General features: G+C 40.4%; 1 protein-coding gene across 1 annotated transcript in view; it reads left to right on the top strand.

The window, feature by feature from the left end:
- The window catches only part of Slc27a6 (solute carrier family 27 member 6), a 52,951-nt gene that overhangs the window by 13,468 nt on the left and 18,948 nt on the right, over positions 1 to 20,535 (top strand). The window contains exons 2-4 of the mRNA XM_032885901.1: positions 1,902 to 2,105; positions 9,288 to 9,446; positions 11,849 to 11,973. Of these exons, the coding sequence (XP_032741792.1) occupies positions 1,902 to 2,105; positions 9,288 to 9,446; positions 11,849 to 11,973 (488 nt within the window). The remainder of the gene's footprint in view (positions 1 to 1,901; positions 2,106 to 9,287; positions 9,447 to 11,848; positions 11,974 to 20,535) is intronic.

Here is a 20,535-nt window from a genome sequence, read left to right as displayed (position 1 = left end):
AACAAACAAATATAGTTCTCTCTATGTTCTGGGAAAAGGGTGTGTTCAGGAATGATGGATTCTGTTTCTTGGGTACTGGGTACCTTAGTATCTAAGGTTCCCCCATGAGAGGCTCACTGCTACCTCATCTTCCCTCTCTAGAGGATGAGACTCCATCCTATATTAGTGGCTAAATGAAAGTTTTAAAGAACTTAGTCCCACCTCACTCCAGCCATTGCTTTTTGTATTCTTAATCCTTGGGGGGGGGGGAGAGTTTCTTAAAAACAGTTTCCTGCTTCCTTTCCAGCTCCCTAACACTCAGACCCTTGTACTCACTACACCCCAAGGCTTTCCAAGAGCAGAGAGACAAGCTCTCAGGATGGTCTGTCCTTCTAGTCTGCTTGACGTTGGTTCTGTCCTTGGCTTTACACCTCAGGCTGTTGTGACTTTCTGGTCATCTCTCCACTCTCAGCTGCCACACAGCTTCCCGCGTGGGGGACCTTGTTCCTTCCTGGAAGGTAGCCTTCCTTTTCCTCCCTCTCTGCTTCAGGTATTTGCAACTTTGCTTAACAGTGGTGCCAAGAACAGGCTTCCTTCTAAATTCACTTAACCTTTGGCTTCAAACTGGCCTTAAAACCACAATGATCCTAAGATTTCCAGGACAGCCAAGGGATTTACCCAAATGTGTTTTATTAAGGTTGAGCAATTAAGCACCCAGGTGAATTCCCAGAGCAATTAACTACCAAGTTGTATTTAAAAGAAAATGTCTAGTGGGTTAACCTAAATTTAGAGTTGAATGGAATCTGGAAAGTAGGACTCATCCCACTGGGTGAGAATTAGACCACAAGCACAATTTGGAGACAAATTTGAAGCAAGTTTAATTAATACTGGCCAGAATGTTGTACTCTGACCATATCTCTTCCTGGGTTTTCAGAACATGGCAAAGAGGATTTTTTCCTTAGTCTTCAAAAATAAAACCATAGGGTCCCTGTATTTCCCATCAAGTTGTACCAGGAGGCAAGCATATAGCCTGATGTAGTTCCTCCTGCATACATTCAATCAGGGGTAAGCATGGACCCTGATGTGTTTCCTGCCCTCTTACCTCCTGCCTACACGTGATCAAGCTTATCCAACTCACTCGGGTCAAACTCGTTTAGAGGAACAATGTGGCTTGTTATCTTCCCCACACAATATTCTCCAGTATTTCAAGAAGTATCTGTCCTTGGGCAAGTGGGGCTTACCTTACAGGTTAACATTGACACTTACAGTAGTTTTATTTTAAAACTGAAAAAAAATAATACTTTTAGTAATAAGTCTTTAGACTATTTAAGGCAGCCATAACGGTACAGAAGGCAGGAAGAAAGCAAGTTTTTGTATCTGACTTACTCGTGATAAGGAGCATTTGAGCAGATGGTCAAAATATCTACAGAAAATGAGAGGATCTGGCCCCTTATAGGGACAGAAGCTGCGACCACACCGTAGTCTCTCTTTCCCAGATCTAATTGGCCTGGCCAAAGGAAGCTAGAATATAAAATCTTTTAGCAGAAAACTATCAGAATGACCAACACGCATGTGAATCTGCTTGTGTTATTCAATCCGATTGACGAAATTGTTCTTTCAGTTGTTCCTGTTGAAATGGAGCCACAAGGCCCAAGATGGTGGCTTGTGCTTATAATCACTGGATTTTGCAAACTGAAATAGGAGGCTGCAAATTCAAGGACATACTGGACAGATTAGGGTGACGTGCCACAAAGCAAAACAAAATTTCTCAGACCAGATATAAGCGTGAAATAGCCTTGAGGTCACGTAGTCAGACAGAGGAGACACTTTGTTTCCACTTTATCTATGTCCTAACAAAGGAAACCCAACCTGAAACGTTTGAGATTTGAGTTCGTTGATCTTTTCTAATCTTTGCTTCTCAGATTTGCTTGGAAGCCTAGAAGAAATCCTTCCCAGCCTCCCGAAACATATCAGGGTTTGGGGAATGAAGGATTCTGTCCCAGAAGGTATAGTTTCACTCAAAGAAAAGCTGAGCCTTGCCTCTGATGAGCCAGTACCACCAAGCCATCATGTCACCTCAAGCCTTAAGTCTACTTGCCTCTACATTTTTACCTCTGGAACAACAGGTATGTTCTCCTCCCTCTCTCTCGTCTGTGTGTTGTGTTGCATGTACGGATGTTTATGCTAGTGCATACATGTAGAGCCCAGAATAAGATGTCCTGTGACCTCCATCGCTCCCCACCCTGTTGCCTTGAGGTAGGTCTATCATTAGATCTTTCTGGCTAGATTTACTTGCCAGTTAGCTCTTGGATCTACCTGCATACATCTGCGTGTGAGCAATGCTCTTGTTACAGGCACTGCTCAGACATGATGCTCATACAAATAATAAAAAACAATAGAATCTTAGATCTAATGTGTTGGATCTCAAGTTCAGGACAGGAGGTTGACTGAGGAGTCTATTTAAAGCATCAGAATGGACATGTGTGCCAAGGTCTCCCAACAGCTCTGAGTACCTAATACAGAGTCATCCCTGAAGGAGCTCAAGCATGCCTGAACATGACAAACATGACTTTGACAGACCTTGCCTTTCCTCCGTTTTCTCTGCCCTGCTAAAAACTACTAGATTACATTCCTAAATCTAGCTATGAAGATCTATTCCATTACTTGGCCACTCTTCCTGAGACTGACTACCAAGGTCCAGCTATAAAAGTATTGAAGTCCAGCAACCAAAAGCCCCCTTTTGGCTATCTTATTTAACCTGTGCAATCAGAATTAAACACTTCATCCTAACACAGGGTTTCCCCTTTTCTCTTTATAAACTGTCCTATGGGCCATGTCTGTCTCCTCCCTGTCTAGAGACAGTCCTTTGCCCTCCCTGGGAAAATATTCCTTCTCCCCTCACCTTTCCTCCTTCCCCTTTCTCCTCAATCTCTTCTCTTTGTCCCTTATTTCCTTCCTTCTCTCCCTCTGGGGCAAACAAATCTCCTTTGTGCTGAGAACTTGGTCTTGGGGAATCTTGTGCTGAGTCCTTTCAATTTTCACTGTCATACCCTGCCCCTTACCCTAAATTCTCCAGCCTAGGGACTGAGTTGAGCCCCTTCCCCAAGCTTCTCTTCCCTACATAACCCAGACACTTGGGCTGTGCCAGTCTCTAGTTTTCAGCTTCTCTCTTGCCTCTGCCTCTTCTCTTCCACTCCCATCCAGTCTGGGTCTTCCAGATGGATGTCTCTAGCTATGCTTTCCCTAGTATGTATAAAAAACCTTCTCCCCCACTATACCTAGGGGCATCATCTTTCTTTTATGTTTTTATTCATGATATAATGCATGCCTTTGATGCTAGGACTTGGGAGATGGAGGCATGCTGTATTCTGTCAGCTCAAGGCTAGCCTAGGCTACATATGAGTTCTAGGTCAGATGGGAACATAATGAAATGCTGTCTCAATAACAGTGTGTTTTTCAGCCATATATAACAAATCAACATCTGAGAAAACATGTATTCAAGAAGACCTGAAGTTCTCTTGTACAGGCACTTTCAAATGCAAATGGAGAAGTTAATAGCTTTGACTTTAAAGGGCCAGTTGTTTCCATTTTGGCAAATTCCCCTTCTGGTTGACCTTAATCTCATCTGAGATTTCCTTACTGTGTAAGATCAAAGGACACTAAAATTTCTGAAGACTTTGAGCCAGCCCCAGAACTCTGACAATTCTTGGGTCTTCAATGACTAATAGAAAGTCTTCTATTCTTGGGTCTCAATGACAATGAGAGGGTCTTCAAGACTAATAGTTAACTCCAATCGACTGTCCACTGGAGGAAGGTTTGCTTGCATATGGCAGGCAAGACACAATGAAGAATGAGAACCAAGGGTAAGAAGGAGAAAGAATGAGTTACACACAGGTCTCAGAGAGGTGAGGGATGCCATCAGGTCAAGGGACAGCAAGGAAACCTAGCTCAAGTACTGTGTGGGAGAGGGGACAATAGGGCTCTATCCCTTAGATTATGAAGATCAAGTATGGGCTAGATTAAAGAAAATACTCATAAAGAAGGGAATTTACATGTCTCTGGTGCTGATCCTTAGGTTTCTCCTGGTCAAAACCTACAGACCATGACATGGGGGACATGTTAGTTACTTTAGCACGCTGTCTCATGGTTAAAGTTCTCTGAAGCTGAAAGGAACAACTGGGTTCCCAACAAATAGATCCTGAGATAGCATTGTCGAACTAATCTGTGATGTCTCCTCTTCCTCAACAAAGATACACAGCTGTAAATAATCTATCAAGGTGACTTTGGGACATCCCTGTCCCAGACATCCTTCTTTCTCCTTCAGTCCTCTCCAGCTGCTGTGTTCTTGCCTTCAGTTAGTTCTTTACCGTCACCTTGGAAATTCCTTCCATGTTTTCTTTACTTGGTACCCTACCCAGCAAAGCATCTTCTATTTTACTCTTCTGTCTTTTCAGAACTGTCCAGCTCAGTTCTCTTTTTGCACAGCATCCTGACAAGATGCTGATACATGAAAAGGAATATTTTTTAAAAAATTCTTATATATCCCAAAATATCTTTTACTCTATTTTGCAGATGGAAGACTGCTTATAGAACTATAAGTTGGAATTTATTTGTACTCAGGATTTTGATTTTGGATTTCCTGAGTGATGGAATTAGGCAGTGGGTTCCAACAAAAATTACACTGTGCAACAGGTCTCACGTGGAAGGTTTATTAAGAGGAAGAGGTACAGAAGCTGCTTCTAGAGAGAAGGAAGGGAAAAAGAGAAAGAGGGGAGTGAAAATTGGGCCTTTTATCAGTTCATGGGACATGCACAAGAGGATATGCAGCAGGAGCAACAATGTGTCACGTCTGGGCAGCTAGTGACGGTGTGTCTTGTTACGGCTAGGCCCCCAGGAGCTGGCTGTGAAGATGCCTGATTGCCACATTGTCCCAGAGTCTCTTTCAGCTGTCCCTGGAGGTGCCTGATTGCTAACACTGTGTACGAGATGATAAGCCTTTTATCTTTCTGTTTCGTGTCCTTGAATCTCCAGGAGTTCATAGCATCCTGATCATACTATGCAGGCCTGGTCTTGTTCATCATTTTCTGGGAAGCTAATAACCATTTTCAGTCTAGAAACTAATGTCTTACCGCTCTATGTATTTTTAAAATAATAATAATAATAATAAAAAGCCCATACATTTCTCCTCTTTGTTTCTGCTCCTCCTCCCTCTCCTCCTATTATGCCAGGTGCTTTGTTCGTTCCTCCATCTTTGAAGCCTTTCCATTTCTACAGATTGAGGCTCTTGAATTAAGTCATAAATTTCCTATTTTATTCTATTTTCTTTCTCTTTAATTTTAATTTACCTTTTGAAAGATGTATTTCCCCCTCCTGAGTTCTTGGAGTATTCTGTGAGAAATCTACTTTTCCTTGTACTCTTGATAGTTTATTGTGCCATATCTTTCAAATGTCTTTATCTTGTCTGGTTTGCCCAATTTTTTTTTTTTTATGTCTTAGTTTCTATTGCTCTGTTTTATGTTACTGAATTTCCTTAAATATTGGGTTTCTTTTGACTGTCAGTTCGTACTTTAAAATGTAGGTAATAAAACCCAAAACAAATGAAGTCGTGAGCAGAAGCCCAGCATGCCTGGGTAGGATTTACGACTAATTGATTTCTTTGCCTAGGCTTTGCTGTGTGTGTGTGTGTGTGTGTGTGTGTGTGTGTGTGTGTGTGTGTACACGCGCATATGCGTGTGCCCCTAACTACTTGTCTTCATTTGCAAGCTATCAAAAAGAAGCTCCAACAATAACAATAACAAATGGCAAGTGTTGAAGGGGGAAGTGAGAAGTTAGGAATGTTTGTACACTTCCTCTTCTCTCCCTGCTTTAGTCTCTATTTTTCTTGACATTTCCAGAACTTTTTGCTTGTCTGTCTGTTCATTTCCAGAGGAAAAAAACCTTAGCTGTCTGAAGGGTTATTGGGACAACCCATGACTAGAATTGTTTCACAAACAGAACTTCCCACACAGTAGCATATTTATGCTTATACCGGTATTGTCTACTCTTTGAGGGGGCTAACTTCCTTATTCAGGATCCTTTCTGGGGTTCTGTGGAGACAAACCAACATTCTTTTGCCTTCCCTTACGTTCGGCTTTGTTGGGTGGGTTGTGTGTCTGAGCACACTCTCATCCCTTTAATGGAAGTCTGGGACTGTCTGCCTCTCTTCGGATTAGGGTCTCCAGGGTCTGATTAGGGCATTCAGTCTCATCCTGCCATTATGAGTTGGACTTGAAGAAGCCAGATCAGGATTCTCTAACAAGGCAATCTCAGTGTGAATGGGGCAGCTTCAAATATTCCTGTAAATCTTGGGAGGAAACCAAGCCTTAGCTTGATTTCTGTGTCTGGAGCCAGTTGTCATTACCATAGAGAGAGTTCCCTTTTTGCACGTTCCTTCCTCCGTATGGATCCCTTCTTCATGCATCCAATTTAATAAACAAGTTTTCACAATTAGCCTCCCCAAACTACACTTGCCTTGGAATTATCTTTCTCTTCACATGTTCTAGCCCTTATCTGTTCCCTAGCTTTCAAGTCACAGGACGTATCCTAACTCCCTCTTCCTTTTGGACCCTATGCCAATGATCTTTCCAACTCAAATTACATTTAAAGAGTTCCGGTGTCAGGAGTCATAAAGGTTTATAAGTGTCAAGAATTTGAGAGCCTACATAAGGTAGCCTTTCTCAAGAAGAAGTTCACCAGGAAAGATGCCAACAAGTGCATTGTATTGGTTTTAAACATACCATTGATGTATTTTCCAAAGTTCCTCTGTTCCTTTACATCTTAACCTCTTTGGCTTTTTGTTTGTTTGTTTGCTTGCTTGCCTTTTCCCTTCAAGACAGGGCTTCCCTGTGTAGCTCTGACTGTCCTGGAACTCACTCAGTAGACCACATTAGCTTCAAGCTCAAAGATTCTCCTGCCCCTGCCTCCTGAGTCCTGGGGAGAAAAGGCACGTGCCACCAAGCCCAGTGTGTTAATATTTTACCTGAGAGCACTAAACTCAGTTTGGTTTATTCCTTTGCTTGTCTTCTTTATTCGAACCTAAACCCCATCAACTTTTGATCATTTTCTGAGAAGTTCCTATCCCTTTCCTCCTTTATCAAAAATTTCACCATGTACTTTCCATTGCTTTGGGGAAGTCCATGAGTTTATTACACATGGAAAAAATAACTAAACTGTTAAGGGTAACAGGTCTAGAAATTCACCATCGTAGCTTGAAAGATGGCAGGAGCATTGAATGTAGCGTCACTACTTTTGGAACAGCCTCTCCATGAAGATCATTTAATTTCTGGTTTGCCCTAAGCTTCACTACAGGGAATGAAGGATGTGGTTACTAATGCATAGAGCTTCTCTGAAGCAGAAAAGGCATGGGTATTTTCTCTCCTGGATGAGGAACAGAAAGTTATTCTTTATAATCATAGCTAAAGCTAGTCTCACTTAACATATTTACATGTAGTTTTGAGGAGGAAATTTGGAGAGATTTTCAGTGTAGGCTGTAAAAGACCAAGCTAATGGGAGTAGCTACAAAGGTATCTTTTGGGAAAGAACATGATTGTAAGTTAGTGGCAAATATCATCCCATCTTCATATGTAAGGTCAAGTCTGATCCCATTAATGAGTTAGAGCATGAAGTCTGTCAGGAATTTCAGAGCTGGTACAGAACAAGGCAGACTTGGGAGCTCCTGGAGGGCATTTGAAGTCTCCACGGACTGAGACTGACTGTCCTTTGATGCCTCCTATGATTTCTCGGGCTTGGCTTCCCTGCCCGCCTCCAGGAAAACCCCCTGATTGGCCTCATCCCCTTAATATTATATGAAGCCAACGAGTTTATTAATGATATAGCTTGTTAGTTTCTGTGCTCTGGGGATTGGATTCAGGGCTGCATACCCATGAATGCTAGCCAAGGGAGCCAAACCAACATTCCACTTAGCCACATTTCAAGCCTCAATGTGGAAGAAATGAGGTAGATTCAAAATGGAAGCCTGTGCAGGAAACCGTTTGAAAAACTAAGACACTTTAAACACCAAGAAGAGTAGGATACAATCAAATCAAATGAATTAATTAAAGTAATGATATTTATCAACAGAAAGACAAATAGTGTTCCATGATAGAGACAGATAGCTTGAAACACATAAAAGTGCTAATGTTCAAACATCATACAATATCATATGTGTTAACATTTCAGATTTTTTTGTTGGATGAATTTCTTACACTCACATATTCAAACATGGTAACAACAAATTCAAAAGCAATAAAGAAAATATCAGTCTGTAGATGGCAGTACTTAAAGCACTATGAAAATTGCAAACATTCAGATATTGCTTACAACTCTACATTTTCTGAGAAACATTATATGTGGAAGAAGGCTAGACAGAGAAGAAAATGTTGTTTGGCTCATGACTTCTATGGAAGAGTTCCAACATATTTCATGAACCCTGAATTTTTAAAGAATCATATGACAAGACATGTTTAAACATGACAAAGTGAATGGTTCATGGTGAGAATCCTATTTGGAGGAATTGCTCTCTGGAAAACTTCTGCTTTACAACATTTAGATTTTATTACGATCCCTCTCAGTTGAGGGCACATGTTTTCAGATGTTAGCATTTCTTCCATTATTTTAGCATATTCTACCAATCTCTAGAACCTTCTATAATATATTTTAGACTCTAGAATAATTTGATGTATTTTTGTGTCAATCTTTTGTGTAGTTAGTATGAGGATAATCTTTCTTTCATAGATCTACATGTAATCTTTCATATATATATATATATATATATATATATATCAACTACACTTAAAAGAATGAGAAATAGTTTATTCTGAACACAATATGAGAGACCATGATTCTACATAACAGGTTCAAGGTACTCTGGAAGCCATATTCTGCCACTGAAGCTACAGAACAAAGGAACGTATAAGTCAATCCATTCAGAAAATACAGTGAGGACATTCAACTACAGCAAAGTGGGAAAATTTTTTCAATATGCTTCAAATATTATTTTAAAGCATTCTTAGCTATAGATTGATGGAAGCTAGAAGCTGTTAAATTTCCAATGATTATGAGAAAATAAGCTCATATACAAAGGTAAACTCATATATAAAGCTTTTTTCTAAAGCATATAAGCTAGCCAAGATCATTTTTCTTCACCTATATTCCATCTCCCCATAATTATGACAATTTACTTTGCTGAGGTCAATTTGTGTGATCTTTAACCTGGATGGCAATCCCTTCGAGAATGTGTGTGGGCTAATGAGTCTTTCTTTCTCTCCCAGGTCTACCCAAAGCAGCTGTGATTAGCCAGTTCCAAGTGTTGAAGGGATCTTTTGGGCTATGGGCGTTTGGCTGCACAGCTGATGACATTGTTTATATAACCCTCCCTCTGTACCATAGCTCAGGGGCTCTCCTCGGAATTGGTGGATGTGTTGAGTTGGGTAAGTGTTTTTTGATAAGTCATCATAATGTTTAATCAGGGATTATGTTCATTAGAACTTGTAAGTGTTCATAGAATTTGAAGGGACTGTATGTATACTGCACAATTTCAATATACTATTTGTGGAAGTGACACATTTTTGTAACATGGCATATTCTTAAACCATAAAAAACAGCATTGTGGGCATTTGCCTTTGTGGAATAGACTCCTTTTCCTTGTGGTTGCTCATTTTCTGGTAATTAGTCCCCTGATCTCCAGACAGTCAGTCACAGTGAATACATATGTCAGTTACATAATAGCTTAGGACAATCTCTGAGACCACAAAGATAACCTCAGCAGCATTCTGCTGAGCAGAACAAGTCAAAGCTCAGACAGGAGTCTAGATATGAACATCAGGAACTAGGCTCCACTTCTTTCAGGCAAGAAGGACTAGATTGTATTACATAGATGAGTTGTAAGGCCAGTTTCTTCTCTCCCCACAGTCTATCCCAGAAGTCTTGTGATAGATACAGTTTATGATTTAGTAGATTCCATTTGCAGACCTGCAGGATGATGTTTCATTTGCTAGCTCCAAACTAATAGAGCTAGCATTAATAGCTGCTAGTATACGCCTGACCTATGACTGATTGCAAGTCATTCAGGCTGTGATCAACATTCACATAAAATCAGTATCAATTGTTCAAAGTATGTATAGGAATATGTATAGAGACATGCATTGCAGTCAAAACTGGGTTGTTAGAAGTGGGTGTAGGGCCATAGTCACTTCTCCACAGACGCAGCAAGATGCTCATCCATACACATCCACATAAATCACCTTTGTGAGAGTTAAGGAAACCAGATGACAGATCAGAGCCCCCGACTTTAGTATAACAGAAAGAAGGAGGGAGGGGGAAAGGGAGAGTGGGATAGTGAGAGGGAGAGATGGATGGTGAGAGAGAGGGAGAGAGAGGGGAGAGAGAGAGGAGAGGGAGGGAGGAGGGAGGAGAGGAGGGAGAGAGAGAGAGAGAGAGAGAGAGAGAGAGAGAGAGAGAGAGATCCTTTGTGAAAGAGAGGCATTTTACCTAGGTCTGTTCTTGAAGTCTGTTGCAGTGAATTCACTGCCAGCCCCAAGAACCCCACTGCCACACCGTAGCTGTTACGGACTGAGCTATGGAAATGCCTTAGGCTGGTTTACTAACTGCCTCTAGCATCTCTTCTTGAATAATCAGAGACAGAGCTGGAAGCAAGACTCCATCCGCTGTGAAGCAGAGCATGAAAACAAGTGTGGGTACCCATTTTAGAACTTGGAGGCAGAAAACATGGGGTAGTCATAAGATCAAGTGATTCTACTCATGGATACATGTCCAAGGGACCTGAAACATGAAGTCACACTTGGCCATGGGTGTGCCTATTATTGTTGATGGCCAAGAGAAGAAGTGTGCCAAATACACACAGTGATGTGCAAACAAACAGAATATTACATAGCTATAGATACATTCAACCTTGAAGAGGATGGAGTACTGATACATGCTACAAGATAAACAGACCCAAACCACATTTTATAGTAAAGAAAAAGAGCAGACACAATATGCCACACTAGTCCAGAACAGGAAAGTTTAGAGGCAGATGTTCATAAATAATCACCAAGGGTAAGGGAGTTGGGTAGGGCACATTAGGTAGAGGGAGTTGGGTAGAAGGAATTGTAAATTAGAAAGACTGCTAAGGTGATGATAGTCCTTTTGGGGGAAATTAAAACAAATGTTCTAGAATTAGATGATGATGACAATGGCACCTTTGTGACTATATGAGAAAACTCTGGATTGTAGACTTTAAATTGTGAATTACATCCCAATTAAAAATGGACTTCTCATTAAGATGTGATTAAAACTAGGTTCTATACCCATTGTTGATGGGATTTTAGCACAGCTTATTAAATCTTGACTTCAGGGCATCATGAAGCTGCTTTAAAGACTTCACAATAAACTGCATGTTTTTGTGCAAAGATAAAGTGAGGCATTACCATTCATCTCTGAGAAGGATGGATGACCCGCCCTGTGCCCATGGTAGTATACATGTACTTCCAGTCATGTGGTAGTGTGCATACATGTACTTCCAATGCTGTGGTAGTATTTGCATGTGCTTCCAGGGCTGTGGGAGTATACCTGTACTTGGAATGCTGTAGTAGAAAAAAATGTAATTACTGATTTTGATTTCCATTCCACAAATCGCAACACGTACATTTGCCTTTGATACCAGGTGACTACACTAAGACATGGATCTTAGAGGTCACATTTCCAAATGAGTTTGTTACCAGTGACCAAGGATGAGGCAGGAGAGCCTGGGAAGTGAGAGGATCTGTTAGGATATCACCCTCTGTTGTGGGTCATGTTGACTCAATGCCTGTTTTCCAATCCCTTCTCATAGGTGCCACGTGTGTGCTAAAGAAGAAATTCTCCGCAAGCCAGTTTTGGAATGATTGCAGGAAGTACAACGTGACTGTGTTTCAGTACATCGGGGAGCTTTGCCGTTATCTGTGTAAACAACCTCAGGTAAGAGAGAGCTGTGGAGACCCGAGGGCCTCAGACAGAAGAAGCTCTCTTTGCCTTCACTGCACAATCCTCCAGAGGAGAATTTACCAAACACACAGGCATTTATAGGATACAAGACAAAAGAAATACAAAAGTCCAAGAAAATAAGAGGAGAGGGCCACCCGAGGAAGTGTGAATAATACGCTTTGTCCTATACCAAGATCAGGTTCAGACTTGAGTCAAATTCCAATGTGAAACTAGATGCATAGATTTACAGAAAAATAATTCCAAGTTGAAAGTTGAAAATATTGAAAAATCCCTAGTCTTGAGTACATGGTTACACTAGGTATATTACGCTTTTTTTTTTTTTTTTTTTTTTTAACGTTGAAAGGAAACTATCCTGTACTCATCCCCTGCCCCTCTCCCACCTGAGCAGTCAAGCTGACATTCCTTTGATCAGTTGCTGCTGCATGAAAAATAGGTACAGGTGGAGATTTGACAGAGTCTGGGGTTTGTCTTTGTGATTTATTTGCTTATTCTGTCCTTGGCTTTGTTCTGGTCTCATTTATCTTCATAAATGCTAAAAACAAACAAAAAGAAACAAAAAACAAACCAACTTTCTGACTCTCTAAACTCTCTTGACAACTAAGATGTGTTCTTTTCTTCTTTAATCAAATCAACACAAACCCTTTCCGGAGGAGCTATAGAGCATGCTACCCTTTGTGAGGAAGGACATCAGGCCAGGACACTGAGCTACACCTCCTGGCCTGAGTGCCCTCTCTCAGCGTGTTTGCCAAGGTGTGGGTGGACAGCGACAGCTCTTCTTTTCCAGGGTTAAAATATGAACACTGCTGTTTCCGCTCATTACATACAGTCCAGATGAAGCCAGACTGGGAGCCCTAAATAAAAATGTAATAAATAGGTGTGATTGCACAGGACAGATGAACATAGAAAAGAAGAATGTGGATAGCCTGGATTCCAGGAGGATTTTATTCATGAGCTTGGAGTTCACCATGGGGAGACTTTCTGTCTATTTGTCTCCTTTTGTCAGAAGCCATCTATATTTTTTTCTTATTAGCAAGTCTGTATCTACTTAAAGAATATTTGGTTTCATTACCCTTTCTTATCTCTCTCTCTCTCTCTCTCTCTCTCTCTCTCTCTCTCTCTCTCTTTCACACACACACACACACACACACACACACACACACACACACATATATGATAACTTTTGCGCTCACACTACCTAACTTGCTGCTTGTACTGTCTTAGTATATTGTTTGAAAGGAAAGCCAACTGTTGGAACACACGTTTTTCTTAAAGAGGCATAAGTGTGTTGGGGACATGCATGCACGTTATGGATAGGCTTTAGGGCCCAAAGATCTTACCTAGAATCAGAGTAGAGGGGAAAAATCCCCATCATCTGCTGCTTATGCTTTTAGATGACCATTTCAGAATGAAACCCTGTTTTCTACAGTGAGCAGCTCTGCACACTGGGCTGTAGACAACAGACATTTGGTTTTGCATTCTGTGTGTCTTGCTTCTGTCTTTATATGTAGCAACGAACATTCTCAGCTCCTTAAAACTGAAAGTTATGCAGAATTTCTGCATGTCAGAGAAACTCTGAAGTGTCTGAAGTGTCAGTTCCTGTGAGCATCTAAAGAGGGTCTTCAGCCTAGTTGTATTACGGCTTCTAAGTTGGATGGGAGTCTGTGTTCTGGAAGGACAAGACTATTTCTGGGAAGGAATTGCTGACCTGGTAGGAGGTAACTTCCCTTCAGTTCCTGCTGCACCAGATAGTCATTTAGCAAAGAGGGATTTATTTATTTATTCATTTATTTATTTATTTATCTATCTATCTATGTATTTTTTTAAAAAAAGCAACCAGAGCTTCAGTGTTGGTGTGGCTCCTTTGTGGTTGTGATCACACCAGTCTGCACTTTGTACTCAAAGCCACATGGGCATGTCTACTGAGAACTAAGCCATAGGAGATCTCTGAGAGAAGCTCTGACAGTGTCAGAAAATCTGTTTAACTGTTAAGCAGGACTTTAAATGGCTGAGGAGTATTTCCTGTGGTTCTTAGTTGGCTCTATTTAATCTATCATCGATCTATGTATCTATGTATCTATGTATCTATCAATCATCTATCAGTCATCTATCTACCTATCGTCTATCTATTATCTATATCTATCATATATGCATGTATCTATTTAATCTATTTACATGTCATCTATCATCATCTGTCTAATCTATAATCTATATATCTACTTTTATCTATATATCATCTATTCATCATCCATCTTCCTCTCATTCTTTCCACACATATGTAAGACTTGAGAGTAAATATGTAAAGGGTTCTGTGTGATTTTCCAGAAACGTAAGAGAAAAGGAGTGCATCAGAGTTCATGTTTGGATGCCTCCTTTGACTGAAACCACTGTTCTAGTTTTAGTAAAATGAAGGGTGGACTTTTGAGACTTCTTCAAGTCCGCAAACATTAATAAATAAAAGTCTGTAAGTGTCAGAGAAAAAATACCATAGGAAAAAATCATCAAAAGAATTCGTATCACTTTTCTAGGCTTATACTCCATATTGAGGATCTTGTCCTCAATGAACATTGATGGCTTTTTAAGGGGTCTCACATAGATTGACTAGAATGTTCATGGGAACATTTCCTGAAGAAATACAGTTTTATTTTCTTACCCTTGGATGTTAGAGGATGTGTGCTGTAATCATAACACGCATTCTGAGTGTACAGTCCACATCCCTTCTTCTGGATGCTGGCAAACACTTGTTCTCTCAACTTCTTTCAAATAAACCCCTTCAAGTGTCTGACCTGACTCTCCTTCACATAGTGGCCTCCATGAAGAGAGTGTGTACCCAGTGCTCAAACTCTCAGGCTTCACGTCTCAGTTCCAGAGTGACAATGAAATTAGTTAAGGTCACTGTGAAAATTGTGCCAAGTTAGCCAGTTGGTACTGTTTGTGTGAAAAATAAAGGTTTTGTACTTTAATTGTGATTTAGTAGAAAGGACATCAAGCTTGTTCTATAAAGATCCATAATAACAAATAACAAATAATTTTAGCTTTATGGATCCCAGTGTCTCACAATTACATGGCTCTGCCTATGTATCTCAAAAATGCCATATGTGATCTCCAAATGAAACCTATGGCTGTCTTTTATCAAAATGTTTGAAACAAACAGGTAGACCAGTTGTACTCTTTGAAGACTGTAGTCCACCAAACCTTGATTTAGACTTCAGGATAATATTAGACACCTATATAAGGCAAAATTTCTGTTCATGCACAAGTAAGATTTTTAAAGCTGTCATTTTTTTTCTTTCCTTCCTTTCATATATGTACGTATGTGTGAGAGTGATTATGTGTGGAAGTGTGCGTCCAATAGGATTCACTTTCAGGGCTGCAATAGAGATTTGGGATGTTGCATTTTCGTTACCGTAAGTAAATCATTTTCACTTGTGCACACCCATTTCTGTGTCAGTGATCTGAGTCAAGGAAACAAAATCGTGTATCACGACTGTGGTAACTTTCAATAATTAACTCAATGACCTGTGAAATAATAGCTTTATATCACTCAGGAACATAATTTCGCTGTGCTTTACATTCAGAAGGGCATGTGTTTGGGTTTTCAAGTAGTTGTTGGGAATAATTTAAAGGATTTTGTTTATCTGTCTAGCAAGAAAGGCTGAAAGACTGCTGAGCTGGAGAATATCTGTGCTTGCGAGTGTTTTCAAGTGCAGTGTAGGATTTAAGACTAGACTAATAGAATCTAAAGCTGACCATTCATGGTGTGACTCAGTCCTTGAGAAAAAGAAGCTGAACCTTTGTTGTAAAGTTAACGCTACACTGACGTATTTAATAGTTTAATATGAAGAGGCAGGGGAAATATTCTAGTCATTATTATTATTGCTATTTATGTGATAGGAGTATGCTAATATTAAATGAAGGGTATTAACAAGAGCAGGAAAGATTATATTTAAATACAAAATGAATGATGATAACAACATTAAAAAGAAAATAATGCTGAGAAGAATCTTGGTAGCTATTAAAACAGTGTATCTGTTGAGTACATCAGTAAGCAGAAAGAATTCAATTTGCTTGAACACAGTCAACTAAGCCTGCAAAATATTGTGTCTTCTTACAGAATGATGTTTTAAGTGAAAATCCTTAGCTTTAATTTGTTAAAGTGGTAGTCAGCTCAACTTCCAAGGAAGACAGTAATTTGGTAACATAGCAATACAATATTTACCAGTGATCTCCTCCAGGAATGTATCTTCATGAAATATAGATTCATTGAAAAGATATTACATGTCATTGGTATTATTTTGTTGTCACTGTGGTTTACTTTTTGCACAGGGGCTCACGTTGTAATCCACGTTGGCCTCGGACTCAGTATTAAGTAATTGCTTCAAAGTCTTAGCAGCCCTCCTGTCTCAGATCCACCCTCTGTGATGTACCCATTCCTGGGATGGCAGGCATGGCGATCAGTTTAGTAGCAGTAATAACGGTGAAGATTTGAAAATGATATGGTAATCAGAAAATAAATGATAAGGAAACAAACCATGGTATAATTATCTGGTAATTCTATAATCGTGGGGAATCGTGTGCTTGAGGGATGACAGCTGTCGTAGTTGGGGTTAATAGGCAAAGCAACAACGTCTGGAATCACCCGAGACAGTCCTACCTGTCCAGGCCACAGTTAGATAAGTCTTCCCACATCGGTTAATCTATTGAATGTCCAGAAGCTAAATAATCCCTTGTTTACTGCTCCAGTTGGCAGCCGGACCTGGGAGAATGGCGGCTGTGAGGGACTGTCAATCCTGTGAGGGATTGTCAGACACAGTCCAGGAGTGGAGTCATATAAGGAGAATTCTGAGTGCCTATGAGAAAATTCCAAGAGAACAAGATAAGTCTTGTGATCTCAGTTTCTTCAGAAACATAGAATTGTTCCTGGGTCGGGTTTTCATGATCCTTCCCAGTGTAGCAAGGAGGAATGAGTTTACCTCAGATTATTCATTACAACTGGCTAATGTTGTTTATTTATGTAATTCCATGGGAAAACATGTCCTTGCCCTGTATGGCTTGTCCTTGTTATTATATACATGACCTCATGAGAATTTGCTGAGGTGACCTTTCTGAATCCTCAGGGGATAAATTTCCTGAGGCTCTGAATAGAGTTAACTATTGCATTAGAGTTTAGTCCGCCTCATTTCTAGGCGCCACTCTCCCAGGTCCGGCTGCCAACTGGAGCAGTAAACAAGGGATTATTTAGCTTCTGGACCTTCAATAGATTAACCAATGCGGGAAGACCTATCTAACTGTGGCCTGGACCATGCCCTGGTGGAGATCCCGAACCCTACAAGATGGAGTGAGCTGAGCATTGATGTATATTCCCATTCTTTCTGATTTGAGGTGCTGTGTGACCAGGTGCTTCAAGCTCCTTCTGCCCGTGTTGCTGTCATCCTATGGCCTTGAACTGGGAGCCAAAATAAACACATTCTCCTTTAGGTTTCTTTCAACAGGATTTTTAGTCAGAACAATAGGAAAAGCAATGATTAAAACCAGCCTACAGTTTGGAACAGTATGCAGAACACAGCACCAAGGCAGAATGTATAGCTACACCACGGTGTAATTTTATCAGTGCACATAGGTGGATCTGTAAAAATAATATTGTATGGTAAAATTTTAGGCTTTATTTCCTTTTCTCTTCAGTTTACAAGTTTTCTGTACCATCTGGAATTCTCTTTTTCTGTAACATCGCACATTGGTTCTGTTGATCTTTCTTTATACTCTCTGAGGACAATCACCCGTTCTCTTTCTTCTTTTTCTTTTTGCTTGCTTTCTTTTTAAATTTACCTTAAGGGATACTGGTAGCTTGCTTGCATGGATAATCCTGCCTCACTTACAGGCCTGGTGCCCATGGAGGCCAGAAGAGGCTGTCAGGTCTTCTGAGGCTGGGTCACAGACAGCTATCAGCTACCATGTGGGTGCTGGGTGTCAAACCCGGGTCCTCTGCAAGAGCAGTTAATGCTCTTAATTGCTGAATCATCTTTCCATACCCTGAAGATTTTCTTTTAAAGAAAACGCGAGTAGAGTAAAGAAGGCCTGAGCATCAGAGGAACAAAATTGACATTTTGGACCAAGAGGATCTGGCAAGCCTTCTGATTTATTTGGCTTTGTATATGAGCTAGAGTATTGAGAAGACCATTTCTCCCATTGAAAGATATATATTTATAAAACCATAACCCATACAAGTTCAAGCCTGATTTACAGACTCCTTTCTGTATTGGCTTCAGTACTTTGCCAACACATTTCACAGTGATTCTTGATGAAACCCATCTCTAACTTGAACATCATCCAAGAATTATGCCATATAAAAGATTGCTGTCTGCTCAAGCAAAACAAATCCGAAGGCTGGCAATGTAACTGTCTTATTCAGAAAAATAGTAGTGCAAAGTCCAAGAATTAGTTCCATTCCAGAGAAGCAATAGCTACAGGCTCCCAGGAGGCAGGACCAGGATGGCTGCTCTGGGCTGTGTGGGAAGGAGCTGCTCTCACCAAGTGAGCTTCTTTCTCTGTCCCCAGAGGTCACCTGAAGCTCCTTTGATCAATGAATCAACTACTCATGGAACACATTTCAAAGGATTCTGTGACCTTTGATCTTATTCTATTTATCCCTATTGTTTTTAAAATTGAAGTTGTCTTTTTGCACAGTTAAAAGGTTGAAAGAGGAGCTAGAGAAATGGCTCAGGCCCTAAGAGTGGTACTAGGATCGCTCAGGACCAGACTTTAGCTCCTAGAACCCAGGTTAGGAGTCTCAAACCACAGTTACTCCAGCTCTAAGGGATAGACCCACATATGCACAACTAATTTTTTAAAGAGTTGAAAGAGATTTGAAGAGCTGTCTCAGTGGGTAACATTGCTAGGGCTGGAAACAACATGGCCAGAGATCAAATTCTTAACACTCTCCTACAAAGCACAGTAGAGCCTCACTTGACCGTAACGACAGCATTTGAGACAAAACCATGTAGTTGCTGGGACCTCACTTGTCAGCCAACTTAGCCAAAAGTTGAGCTCCAAGTTCAGGGAGAAACCCTAGGTCAAAAAAATGAAGTGGAAAGTGATAGAGAAAGATGTTCATCATCCTCTTCTGGTTTCCACATTTCATGGTGGGCTCAGCCACCCCGAAGTGTGTGCATACACTGTACATATATACACCACACACTCAATTGAAAACTATAAATAATTTTTAAGTGAAGGAGAACTCTGAAGATATGAAGCATCCCACCTTTTAATCCTTGATCTATAAAGGATTTTATATATTCAAGATTTTGATATATTGATTTTAATATATTCAAGAAAGGTTTTATTTTTTGTTTTATCTGTGTGTCTAAATAAACTATGCATGCTATCATTTTGTCATTTTACTTCCATTTTAACCGTCATCCACTTGGTTTTCGTTTACATAGTCACATGCATTCATTTGCTGTGACTACAAAAAGAAAGGAAGAAAAGCAATTTGAGGAGGAAAGGATTCATTTCAGCTTACAGTTGTCTGTCCATCATACAGGGAAGTCAGGGCAGGACCTCAAGGCAGGAAGGGAAGCAGAGGCCATGGAGCATGGACCAATGCTGCTCGCTGGATTGCTCTCCATGCTACACAGTTTGCTTTCTTATGTGACTGAGGACCATCTTCTCTGGAGTGATACCATCCACATGGGCTGATCCTATATCAGTCATCAATCAAGACAATGACCCAAGACTTGTCTACAGGCCAGTCTTGGGAGGCATTTTCTCAGTTGAAGTTTCCTCTCCCCAGATGAGTCCTACCTCTGTCAAATTGACAGAAAAGCTATAATCTTAGTATAATGCCAGTACACTTAAAATATTAGTGTTTAAAACTATTTAAAATACACTAATTTTTCAGCTGAGACACATATAAGTTAAACTCAACTCATTGATTTGTTCCTCATATAATAGCTATAATTTTATTTTTTAACTTAGCATTATTAAAATGGCCACTAATTCTCCTTCTATTCTGCACTGTAGTTGAACTTTCTCAATAGGATGCCTTAACCCTTTAACTATCTTGATGGAATTTACTTATTTACTTAAAGACATTCCTCCTTGGAGTTTTTCCTTAGGCTTTGTCTTCACGCACATAAATATAGTTCTGATTTCTGGCAGCAAATACTAGTTTGCCCTGTTCTTAAAAGCTGAAGCTGAACGGAGGCACAAGCCTGCATTCCTTGGCTTCCTCGTCCAGCACTAAGTCATGACATGCAGGTCTGGCTTCATTCATAGCAGCAGTTCCTTTCGTCTCTTTGCTTCAGAGTTGTAGGATTCAAAAATAGAGCATTTCAGAGATGCTCTTGTCCTGTTTCTAAATATGGGCTCAGTAGGAACATTGGCAAAGGAGACCATACAGATATTACAGTTCTGACTCTGAAATCGCAAGATTATCCCATAGATGCAAACCAGTGCTAGAGGCTTTAGAAGTAGAGACTTCTGGCTGGCTGCAAGCGAGAAAGGTTTAGCATGGGGACGTTAGGTACTTTGCAAGCATGG

The sequence above is a fragment of the Rattus rattus genome, chromosome 15 (genome assembly GCF_011064425.1).
Source record: "Rattus rattus isolate New Zealand chromosome 15, Rrattus_CSIRO_v1, whole genome shotgun sequence".
Classification (NCBI taxonomy): Eukaryota; Metazoa; Chordata; class Mammalia; order Rodentia; family Muridae; genus Rattus; species Rattus rattus.
Note: the sequence above shows the minus strand (reverse complement) of the source record. Positions and strands in the feature narration are given on the sequence as shown.